The sequence below is a fragment of the Podarcis liolepis genome, assembly GCF_965112155.1.
Source record: "Podarcis liolepis genome assembly, chromosome: 2".
Taxonomy (NCBI): domain Eukaryota; kingdom Metazoa; phylum Chordata; class Lepidosauria; order Squamata; family Lacertidae; genus Podarcis; species Podarcis liolepis.
In genome coordinates this window covers 32,584,767-32,597,624 of record NC_139555.1, presented here as the reverse complement: position 1 = coordinate 32,597,624, position 12,858 = coordinate 32,584,767, and the positions used below count along the sequence as shown (strand labels likewise).

Sequence of the window (12,858 nt, the reverse complement as noted above, 5' to 3'; positions counted from 1 at the left end):
GTTTCTCCATTGTTTATCTTCTCAAAACAATTCCGTTTTTACAGCATTATATCATAAAGAGCATAGGACAAGAAAACAGAACTTTTACTTATTCTTCAGTTCATTTGTCTCTCTTACTGTTACACAGAGAAGGTACCTAGCAGTACTTTTTATATATTTAAAAAAAAGACCAGACGACAACACTAGTTTTTCTGTAGCAATGTTGGCCTGACAACAATGTATAAAATATATTAACTCAATACATATCATTAGGTGCCAGACACCAGTTGACTGAGGGAACAATTGTGATTAGTTTCCCCCACAAAAGAGTTTTCCACTTGTGCTTGTTCATTGTATAGGCTACACATGAGACTGCTGAAGTGCTTGAGCAATCCAAGGGCCATCTTTGAGATAGCACCACTCAAGAAATATTAACCAAAGTTAAGAAAAATGCTGCATATAAAAATATTGAATAGTAAACACATCTTGGTTTAATTTTAACGAGTATAAGGTTTTTAGATACCAACTTCCTAGAAGTCTTGAACTTCAGTATGTCAACTTTGCTGCTTTAGTGTTATAGCAGGGTCTTTCCATTAGTGTTGCTGAAGCATTTCTGAAAGGAGAACTGATGCTTCTCACCAAAACGAGCTCTAGCTCTTGAAAATCCTGAAGCCTGGCAACATCTTTATCCTTGAATGAAAGACACAAATATCATTAACTGATGTGTTGCAGTAACTTTATAAAATCAGTTTAACAAAGCAGGGTGATAAGATGAATTGAGATAACCAGATCAAATACATGTAAAGAACTACTTTTAAGTGTCTCCATTATGAAATAATATTCCTTGTGCCAAGTTGTTGAGTAGGAAGTCATTCCAACTAATCTACATTTATAATGCTATCTCACTTCATTCACAGAACTGCATTAGTATGGTGGGTTGCTAGAGTAATAGCCACAGCATGGCCACTTAGTCATTACCATATGTGGGAAGATATACCAGCTTTTATCTGATATGAACATCTTTGCTTGGATCTAGCATTTTTCTGAATGTGCTTGAGGAAGGTGGAGGGAGCCAAATCTTGCTGGTTCCTTTACATCCCAGTGTAAAGTGTCTTATCACTCTGTGTAGCTCAGTTGGTTAGAGCATGGTGCTGATAACACCCTATGGGACAGCTGTGTATTCCTGCATCGCAGGAGGTTGGACTAGATGATCCTTGGGGTACCTTCCCACTATGATTCTATGGAAAGTTGGAAACTCCAACAAGCAGTGTAAAGGGCAAAGCAGGATAGGGATCAGAAACTGGAAACCAGCAAACAGCACTACTTCAGCAGCACTACATTCTGGATACAACCCCTTGTAAATCTAAAAATGTTTGGCTGTATCCAACAAAGTTGTCCCATTGGCACAGGGATTCTACTCGCATTATGAAACTACCCCTCTCTTCCCCCATGCACCCCAAAATCTGCTCTGCGGGTTCCCCTAACCCTCCAAAGCAGATTTCCAGGAGCATGGTGAGAAAAGAGGAAGTTCTGTTGCACAAAAGGCAGAGTAAAAGCCTCTGCAGGGTCAACTACACCAGCACTGAGAATGCGCTGGCAAAGCAGCACCCAGCAGGACTGAAGACAGCATCTTCTTAGAACCCTAATTAAACATTGGGGCTGGCTCCATAATCTAGGGCCTGGTTCTGGATCAGGTCAGCCCCAGACAACCTGCGGCTGATCTAGCGCCAGGTCAGATGAGGGGGAGGTGTGCACAGCCCTAATTAAAAAGAAGCACCCATTATTCTTCAAGTAGTCCCCTAAAACTCCATATCGGGGTACTCAGCCACTGGATAAATGACTGAATATGCTAAGTGCTTTGACCATTTAAAAGACATGCTGCAAGTATTATACTTTATCTTGTTTATGCTAGATTTTATGTGCAACACATTATCTGTACAACCAAGAAACAAAGATTCTCCCACCACCTCTTTTAAGTGGTACATACAGTCCAGCAAGAAACTGCATTAAGGTTCTGTAAATTGCATATGTTATTAGAGCCAAACTCTGCATTCTGGCTCTGCATGTTAAAAATTCTGAAGGCTCCCATACCAAAAGGCAGAGTGACTTGGAGAGAGGTTCAGCTACACCCACAGGATTGCAGGAGCCACCGGCTGCCTTTCTCCATCAGTTGCTTATCTCTGCTTAGCAGCTACTTTGCCCTAAGGCCGAAGAACTGGGAAGGAGAAGAGGCAAATTTAGTCACTAAGGGTCAAAGAACACCTATGCTAGAGACTGCCTGCTGCCTAAAATTACCGGAAGAAACTAGCAGATAGTTGCCTGTACAAAGCATTATCTCAGGCTACTTTTAAAATTGACCATGTTCTGTTTTGGACACAGATTTATTCTAACATCACTGGTAAGAGTGTCAACATAGGAATACTTGAAGGAAAATGATGGTCCTTACCTTTCTTATCAGTGTATTCGGTAGCTTTCTAACCTTTTCCACTTGTTCAGGATTAATGCCCAATTCATGGCAACTCACTCTGAGCAAATCTTGGTAAGTCAGTTCTTGTCTGTCCAGTTCAATTTCAATGAAGTCATTCTCTTTAGGGTTCTGAACTCTTACTTTAAGTACCAGTTCTATATGTGGAGAGGAAAGAGTATTTTGAAGTTAAATCATCGCCAAAATGCAGAGAAATGGAAATGACAGCCACAAACCCAAATATATATCCTTGGAAATATACCCTACAGATGTTTACTAGACCACAGCCTTTATCATTTGTATTTGCTCTTTGTTTGCACAGACTCAAGAGAATCCAGTGTAAGTCAGTAGCAGCAAACTCCCAGTGTAAAGCAGTGGGGCTCTGTCATGAACTCTGCTGTGTTGTGAGGCCACAGATTCTAAGATACATGCATAAGTAATGACTGAATAATAAAGTTGAGAAGTTTAAGGTTGAGAAGAGAACAAACACGAAGAACAACAAGCTATGGCAATGTTGCTACAGGCAACTGTAGCAAAAAAAGTCTACCAGTATGCACACACATGCACTGCAGACAAACAGCCCCGGTCCAATAAAATTACTCAAGGAGATCAGTAAGTGTAGAGTACAATGAAGAAGCAAGTGGAGTGGAGGGCTGTGACAGCTGTATAAAGCTATTAAAGCTGTATAAAGATGGAAAAGTGATTCACAGGCTACTGCCACAAAGAGATGAGCTCTTCAGCTGTCCACCTTGTCTTCTTACCCATCTCATTCTCTTGCTTAGTAGTGGCTGCTGGGTCTTCACACTGATATTTCCAGCATCTGATTAGTGCCAAGTGTACTTTAAACAAAATATCTGCATCTGCAGATTTAATGAAACCCTAAAGTTAATGATTCTCTACACTTAAGCAATTAAATGTGAAAGCTGATCAGCTTTTTCATGCATAGAGGATAGGTGTGATTTAGTTTTATGGTTGAAGCTAAGTAGGTGGAAGACGGCCTAGGCTCCACGTATAAGTTGCTCTGGGCTCAGAAGAAGAGCAGGGGACAAATGAAACATCATAAATAATGCCTCAATCCTAATTTTATATGTGCTAGAGTTAACCATCAAAAACAGATTAACGTACTGCTTTGAAATGTTACATTCCAACAATTAAGCCAGTGCAAGTCTGATTCTTGACACCTGCACACCAATCTGAAGTCTGGGCACATGTTTTTCAGTAGCAGTTGTGTAGTTTGGAAGAGCTGCCCATTTCCTTCAATGCAATGTCACCGTTTCCTTCAACCCATTGCACTCCAACCAACAATTCTGCTATTATTCCAGGAAGATTTCCAAATAACTGAGATACAACAACTACTTCCTCAAAAGTTCATTTCCCTCGTGAACACTGATCTGTGACAACCTATGATCATATTACACAGAAGCATGACGACACAAAACTGATCCTGGTCATGTGGCAATTAAGAGAAAATGCCCTATCTTGACAAAGCTCTACCAACTCTTTAAGGAAAGAAAAAGAAGAAAAGGTTCTTAAAGCAGTTATGAAGCACTAAAGGTAGTTACTGTCTACTGGAGACACATGCACTGTCTCCAGCTATGCAGTAAAAGCATTACAATGGAAAAATACTCTTCAGTACCTTGCATGTTATATGAAAAAGTTCCTGTGAGAAGCAGCGGCTGTAAGGGTGGTGCAGTGCCCATACAGCAGCCATTTGCTTGCTGAGGTACATGTTGTCTAGGTACAGTTGAGGTCAAGAGAGCTCTGTTGTGAGATGTAGATGAGGGATAAACAGGGCAGCTCTGGACTCGAGGCATTGTGCATTCTGATACTCCTGAGCTGGTGGGAGAAGGAAGCTCCCCTTCGTGCAGGTCTTCAGAAAGTTCAGTTTCAGCGTGCAAGGAAATGGGTGTGCAAGTATTTTCAAGCTGAGTGGCTGATAAACAAGGGCTAGGTTCACTCTCAGATAAATAAGAGACGGCAGTGCTGTTGTCCTCAGGAGGTGCTAAGAGATGAGGGGGATTGTCCTTTTCTTGATAGTCAACACAAGGGAATGACGGGTTTGTCAGAGAGTCTCCAGCATGTGGCAGCTTTAAGTCTTTCACTTCTTGATTGTCACATTCTTCCACTTCAACGGGGGCGGGGTGGGAAGGAAAAATAGAATCTTTTAATAATTTAATCCATTTTAAATAATGGCAAGCAGAATTCTAATGCCACCCAGAACATCTGCCAAATACATATATTTAAAATCATAAACGGCTAGTTTTTAGCTAAAAGAAAGCAAACTTATTTCAGAGTAGAATTAAGTATGGCAAAAAAAAATATAGAATCAATCCAGAGAGTTGGATTAGCAAATCTTTGGTTCATGGAAGAAACATTCTGCAGAAATTTTATTTACTTATTGGAATTGGTAAGTGAAAAGATGTGTGCACACACACATACAGGCCAAAGCTGCATTGCTGAAAAAACACTCTTTAATCTGTAACCCAGCTTTAATTTGATGTTCTGGGAGGCTATACTTTTCTGGAGTATATTGGAGAAGGAACATTTTTAGGTTCCCAGTGTACTCTGCTTGACCATCTGTCCAAATTCCTAGAAGCCACCATGACCAAAGGAATGGAATCTAAGTATTACAGAATCTGATGGCACAACAGCTCTCTCATTTAATTGAACAGCTTGTGCAAAACAATTTATTTTAAAATTATGTACAGTTACTCAGAAAGAAGTCCAAAAAAGGACAAGGGGATTACTCCAAACTCCTATATCAGCCAGCTCCCCAATTACAGTCAGGTCAGTAAACTCTGGTCATAATTCTACCTTTGTTTTAGATGAGGCAAGCAGTAAGGAGCAAAGTTTTCACTGCCATAGCTCTCAGGCTTTGGGATGCCCTGCCTAAGGTACAGAGCAAGTCTTTGTTGTTGCTGGGATTTCCCAGAGGATGAAAAACTTGTTTTGTTCCCTGACTTTTAGCTGATGTGACTAGTTCTGTTTTACATTTAAAGCTGTTTTAATTTCTGTGACATTAAAATTGTTGTTAACATCTTTAAGCCTCATAGGAAAACGGCCTATAAAAGCTTAAAACAAATAAAATTAAAACTGCAGCCTCAGTTTCTCTAGCCCACAAACAGCCTCACACAATATTCTGCCTGTAACTATAGCAGCGGTTCTCACACTGTGTTCCTAGGAAGTCTTGTCTTCCTTGGGAGCTTATCAGGGACTGATGAAAAGATCAGAGATGGCAGATAACTTGTCTGAAAAATGCAGTGCATCTAATACATTACATTAGTTCATAGTATATTTTTGGAAAGACAAATTCAGTATGTCGAGTATACCTCCCAGAAGCTTTCTGATTTCTTTCTTTGAAGTCAAATGTGCTGCCAGCTCTCCATTAACTGTGAAAATCTCCTTATCAGCTCGAGAATCCAGCAGGTAAGAAACCACTTGGGTATGATTCCGCTTGCAAGCCCAGTGCAAACATGTCCTGTAAAAGTTAAACATATTTGTTAGCATGCATTTGTAAAGTTATTATTCTGAAAGTCACTGTTTTGTGTCATCAAATGTCTGCATGATGTGTACCATCAGAGCTGTTAAAAAAATGCTCAAATTTGTCAGAGATTAAACCTTGTCTATTGATCCAGACAAAGTTAGTTGTACTTATTTTCCACATACCTCAATATAATTCAAGTCATGACCAATTTCTTCCATTGATTACAATGGGACCTAAGTTCAACTAAAACCTAGTCTGAATCCAATCTAATATGTTACTACTATGCAAGAATGAAAGCTTTGTGACCAGGCTGAGGTTTATTTTCTGTTGTAAATCAACAGGCCCAATTTAACTGTGCAGTCAAAGCTTGCTTATTGAGCTAGCATTCAACACTATAAGCTGGAGAGGGAAAGAATAATGTTTAAGCTAAATGACAGTTAATGTTTAAGCTAACTGATGCTCATAAAGGTACAGTTGTCCTTGATGCACTTGCATACTTCTTTTCTTTCATTGGTTTCATTTGCACATCACAGGAAAAGCAACCAGAAGGGTTTGCACCCATGGCACTCGCTCAAAATCCCAAGGCCCAGAAGTATTGTCTGTTTTCAGTATCAAATTCAACCCCAGTATCTCTCAAACTGGGTCAATTTGGCATGACCCTTTGCAAAAAATAAAGCAGGCACAAGAGTATTGCAGCCAAGAAGATGGCTACATGCCTAAAGGCAGTAGCAGCCAGTGAAGTGGATGGCATTGTGCAGGCGCAGCAGTGGAGCCAATGCAACCCTCCCAACATTTTGCCCCTTCATTCTCGGTTACTGGTAGTGATCACCATGTTGGGAAGCCAGAAGAGGAGCACACCCCGCACTCTGCCCCTATCGGGCTCTGCTAAATATCACACACACGTTCTCTCCCTTTGTAGCGGAACAAATATTAGCCATATGTACTATATGCTACCATCTCATGCCTGGGTGTTACTGCAGCAGTACACTCTCCAGTCCTGAGCTGAGCATTGGGAGGGAGGGGGCAGGAAGACTGCTGCCTGCCAACTTGACAATGATCTTACTAAACTTATAAAGCAAATGAATTATACAGCACCAATTAACTGCATCGGAAGGGCATTTTCTAAGCCATATTCACAATTCTAATATTGCAGTGACGGTCATAATTATAAGACTAATATGTTGCCAGACCACAAGCCCTGAATATGAGTGCACTGAAGGACCCAAGTTGCAATTTTAATGAAAGACCCACTCATGGCAACAGTATAGGATTCAGAGAGCAAAACAAAGGCATGCAAACTACTTCAATGACCAAATTACTGTAAAAAGCTACTGCCTTCAATCACACAGTCTGAAAAATCTGAAACCTCACACTTTTGAGCCTGCTCTGCTTGCACTCACACAATCATACAGAGGTAATCATGAAGACACACGTCACATAAATCCTGGTGCTCACTGGATGTGATTTAATAGGAGAGGAACTGTAGCTCAGGGGTAAATGGTATACTTTGCATGCAGAAAGTCTCAAATTCATAGGAACAGAAGAGCCCTGTTGAATCAGACCAAAAGCCCACCTAGTCCGAGATCCTGTTCCCAGACTGGCCAGACAGAAACCTATGAGAAGCCCACATGAGCATAACAGCACTTTGCCCATTTGTGTTCCCCAGCAATGGCGTTCACACTGCCTTCAGCACTGGAGACAGTACAGAGCCATCATGACTAGTATCTGATAGCTTTATCCTCCATGAATTTGTCTAACCCCCTTTTGAAGTCATCCGAGTTGGCAATCATCACTACATCCTGTGGCAGCAAATTCTACTATGCTTAACTATGTACTGTGTCTGTTCTGTTCAATTCTTTGCTTAGGCAGAGGTGTCTAAGACTCTACTCCAACTGGCAGTGGCTCTCTCGACAATATTGGACTAGATCCAACGGTAGCTCTTTGTATATTGTTGGGCTGTAACTCTCATCAATCCCAGCCAGCAGGGCCAAAAGGCAGGGACAGCAGGAGCTGTAGTCCAACAACATCTGGAGAACCACAGATTAGACATACTGGGGCTGTACAGCCCAGTGCTCTGCCTCTTGCGTAAAGCTGCTTCATGTGCAAGGTTTTCTGAGAACATCTGTCATGTGTTCAGATTTGGGGAGTTTTCATGGGAACAGTACAGGCACTCTCCCTACAAGGGCGTCCACAGACTCATTCCTATGCAACAGGGGTTCCCATTTGCTCAAAGCCTGTAAGAATTCTCCCATACAAGAATTTGCATTAGAAAATAATAGAAGCTGTGCTTGATCCTTTGGGGAGAACACGGGATTTTGTCATCTGCTTTCTGTTCTCTGTGACCTGAATATCACAATGGCTAAGAGCCAAACTGCACAACTACATGTTATGCAGGGGATTTTCGACTAATAATTCAAGTGCGTGTGTGTCTGGATCAGAACAGTGGCACTGGGCAAGAATTTTACTTGAACCTCTCCCCTCACACCAATTCCCCAAGCTAATAAACCCCTTGTCCCTCAGGGGACTAGCACGGCTGCTCTGATCATATTAACTCCTCCCTCGCAATCACAATGGCTCATCCTAGAAGTGAAAATCAATGTGCTGGAAGATTCATCACAGTTCTCCTGAGTAAACTGAAGGCTGGCTCTCAGAGTGAGAGCTCGGGAGTCTCCAAATCTCAGCCCCACCAACATTTATCTCATTTTGAGCAGCACTTAGTCATTGGTTCCCTATAAATAATAAATATTATCAAATGTAATTATGAGAAAATAGTGATCATGACCTGCCTTGTAGGGCTAAAGCCGCTTGAACAGGAACACACACACACCTGGATGTTATTAGGAAAGGTTTGTGACTGATGGCTGGCAAATGTGTGATTTGTTCATACTGGCTCTATTTTTTCCAGGAGTCTCTAGAACCAAAGCCTGAAAGGAATTTCTGCTTAGAATTTCATAACCAGGCAGCCCACTAATCAAGATGAAGCCTTGACATCTGACCCATCTATTCTTGTCAGATGCTGGTGAGATTTTGCCCACCCCCACCCCCATGGGGAGCATTTCTGTAACTTGCCTTTAAGATGAACTCCCAGTAAACACGCATTTCAGAGGCAGGCAGAGGGGGGCCAAGGGGAACACACAGGGGAAAAAGATGCTCTTGGACACGGGCACAGAGGGTACACATTCGCTGAAGTTGCATTTGCCTGTAACGTGTTGCTGGCGGTTGCCTCACCATATATAGCCTCGAAAGGGGTGGAAGGAAGTGTATTAGCGACGATGACTGCTGCCCTACTGCTAACCGCGGGAATGAGGAGCACAGCGCGGAGGGGCTGGGGGAGGAGAGAAAAGCAGAGGCGTCTTACCAGCCATTGATCTCATTCTGGGCATTCACCTCCACCCCCTTGTCGAGCAGCGTCTGCACCTCCTCTAGGTCGCCTAGGGCAGCAGCTTCCCTGAGCCTCTCCTCCAGCTCCAGGTGGCTGCTCATCCTCTCTCTGCCCCCCCTTCCCCTTCCTGGGGGGCTGACCCAGAAGTGCCCCTTGCACCCCCCCTTGCAGGGATCTCTCGCTCCGGGAGCGGGAATTCCTCCTCCTCCTGCTGCTGCTGCTACCGCCGCTAGAGCAGCTCCTCCTTGCCCAGCTCCCTCTCGTCTGCGGGACTCTATTCTCAGTGACACACCAGGCAGAAGCCTCTGGTTCCTACGTGCCCAGGCAGAGCCGGGCCGGTCGAAAGGTGGGCTGGGGAAAGAGCGGGGAGAAATCCCTCCGAAGGTGTCAGGGGGCCTGTTCGCATCGCATCCGCAGGCGAGGGATTCAGGAGCGAGCAGGGAGGGCAGCCGCCTCTTAGAACGCGCTCGGATTAGTGATGCTGAGCCCCGTTCCCCTGGCAACGAAGGAATTCTGAGAGATGATGTGTACCATGAGGAGCCTCAGCCGCGGCCAGAGCCCAAATGCCTCTAACAGCAGCAACAAATTGCAACACAGGGGTTTGAACAATGTGCAGGAGCTGCTCTTGAAGTGGCTTTCTAAGGTTGTTTCTGAAGGCTTGTGCAGAATCTTGCCATAGCCAACTGATTTTAATTATCCTGGGTTTTGTTGTTGTTGTTATAATAATAATAATATAATAAAATTTTATTTATATCCCGCCCTCCCCAGCCGAAGCCGGGCTCAGAGCGGCTAACAACAATAAAAGTAACACAATTTACATAAAATTGTTTTTTAAAGGGCAATAAGTGGGTAAAAAAGCATTTCTAAGGAAAACAATTCCTCACAAACCACTTGCTGAAAGCAGGAGATGAACGTGTCACATGCCAGTGACCTGCCTCCTTATTTACACACTCGGAAGAGAAACCTGGGGCCACGATTTGGACCATGATTCAGTGGGCCTTTCCACACTTAAGAATTGTAGAATTGTGGAGTTGGAAGGGACACCCCCCACAAGGGTTATATCTAGTCCAACCCCCTGCAATGCAGGAATCTTAAACAGACCACTGATTTAAATCCGATTTATATCCAACTGTATATGCTTAAGACTGCATCCCTAAGGAACCTAATTGTACAAATTGTAGCAGTGCATTTTAACCCCTAATACATGTTTACGTGGAACCAAGTCTCACTGTCTGATGGGAGTACGTTTGCACAGGGATTGAAGGTTTGGACAATAATATGAAGACGTCAGTGAATCTCTGGAAAAAAGGACACTCAGTGAGTCGGAAAACATTCCATAATATACCACTATATAAAATAACAGACGTATAAAAGTCCAGCGACCAAACAAACACACACGAGGGTGTAGAAGACAATTGTGAAGGTTTTTCCACTTCAAACGACGAAACAAAAATGGTTGAATGTTTTGGAAAATGTGAGCAGCAAAAAATAAAATAAAACGCAGAAGCGGTCAAAAACTGCATTATTGAATTGTTTTTAGTTAATTTGCCATTGGCAGGAAATGGGATGGAAGGGGGTGAGATGGATGTTGCTGCTAAATTACAGCTATGTTAAATCCTGGATTTCTCCACTGTTTTCTATGGCCAGTTCTCCAACCTGGGGTCAAACAAAAAGTTCTAAAGGAATCAGAAGTTTGTCAAATTGTGTGAGCCTATCAGTTTAGGCTATAGGCAAAAGTGGTTAAGGCATGGAAGACCAATTGGAGTGGGGTGGGGAACAGAAGTGGGGTTTTTCCTTCTGTTCTCATTTGTGAATAACAGTTGAATCTTTTCTCTGCTCACACACAGAGAACAAGAACAATGCCATATTTATTTCTAGTTTGTGTTATGTATGGCTTGTCTTTAAAACAAATTAACAAAATAAAGAGAGTTTAAAGGGAGGAATGGAAGGCTGGCTGAGAGCAGTTTAAGACATGGAATGCTGGGAGTGAGAGGAAAATGGCCTGCTCACATCCCTAACACCTTCCAGTTAGTTCCTGGAAGTGGGGATTAGGGTTGTGTGAGGATGTGTGACATGGATTTTCCTTTTTTAAAAAACCTGCAATTTCTGTTCCAAATGGGAACATTTTACAAGAAAAAGAAAGGAAACTTCTCTTTCCCAGCCAGTCCCCACTACCACGACACAACTACTGTATATAGAAAATAACATACTCAGATTTGTGACTGGCCAGCTTTAAAGCCCAACCTTCTATCTCTTTGGTAAGGTATTTATGTAACCTAGAACAGCAGGTAAAGGGCAGGGAAGTATCCTTTCTCCCACCTGACCTTACAACCACCCCAGGCCCAGGACTAAACATAAACAGTCCCAGCCTAGCTTAGGGGGTGCAGATACCCTGCAACATTTGTCTTAGGTAACATAGAATACAGATACATAATGATAATGATAATATACTTTCTGGATTAAACAGTGATGAAGTAGCCTTTCCCAGCACTTTGGAAGGAGCAATGAGACTTTTAGAATAAGCCTTCACTGAATAATAGCAGCAAGATGCCGTCAATGTGCACACAATCTCTGTAGGTCAAGGTTCTGTTTGTGATGCTAACATTGCTCTGTAATGTGCTACGAACAGGGGCTGTGCTATAAAAATAACTGAAAAAACAACAGAGTAGTGATGCTGTCATCCTAGGTGAGGTATGTGTGAAAAAAATGCTTGTTTTCCAAAGCTATATGAAGGGATTGCAATGTGCAAGTCTCCCTCTCTCTCGAGCCACTAGAGGTCACAAGAGAACAATTAAAAAAGATTTCAAACCACTCATCTTGCTATTTCACCAAAAGCTGCTTTTTTACACTATTTACATAAGTGTTTTTGGGTGGGGGTACACTCCTAAACACCTAGCAGTTCGAAAGCACCCCTAAGTGCAAGTAAATAAATAGGTACCGCTTTATAGCGGGAAGGTAAGCGGCGTTTCCGTGTGCTGCGCTGGTGCTGGCTCGCCAGAGCAGCTTCATCACACTGGCCACGTGACCCGGAAGTGTCTCCGGACAGCACTGGCCCCCGGCCTCTTAAGTGAGATGGGTGCACAACCCTAGAGTCGGACACGACTGGCCCGAACGGGCAGGGGTACCTTTACCTTTACCTTTACACTCCTAAACAGTTTATAAATGTATTGTATGACCTGCTGTAATATGATGGTGCAAACTTAGTAGTTCAAATCCTGTTCAATTATTTTAAGATATCAGACTGTTTAATATTTGAGGAGAGCAGTATTTTTAGTGGTTGATGGTGAATTAATGAGATTATTTCTTAAAGTCGCATCTTCCTTGTTTGTATCTTTCAAGTTTTGAATATAATTTTAAAAATAAATTGCAATGCCATATATTTTAAATCTGCATTTACTGTATATCTCACCAGGAGTCAAGATGTTGGTGTATGAATAGGGTTGCATTAGGCCTCCTGCTGTGACCTTACCTGCAACTTGACCTGAGACACAAAAAATCAGAAGGTGGAACTTTCCCCGCCACCCATCTCTGTACCAGGAAAACACCTGC

The 12,858-nt window shown here is 42.6% G+C and overlaps 1 protein-coding gene across 1 annotated transcript; it reads right to left on the bottom strand.

Annotated features, from left to right (window-relative positions):
* Positions 1 to 447: 447 nt before the first annotated feature.
* LOC310699416 (ankyrin repeat domain-containing protein 40-like) lies at positions 448 to 9,784 on the bottom strand. Its single transcript, XM_083487249.1, has 5 exons — positions 9,286 to 9,784; positions 5,773 to 5,921; positions 4,080 to 4,568; positions 2,426 to 2,601; positions 448 to 669 (listed from the first exon to the last, which is right to left on the bottom strand). The coding sequence occupies exons 1-5, from the start codon at positions 9,408 to 9,410 to the stop codon at positions 526 to 528; spliced, it is 1,083 nt and encodes a 360-aa protein (XP_083343375.1). The 5' UTR covers positions 9,411 to 9,784; the 3' UTR covers positions 448 to 525.
* Positions 9,785 to 12,858: the final 3,074 nt, after the last annotated feature.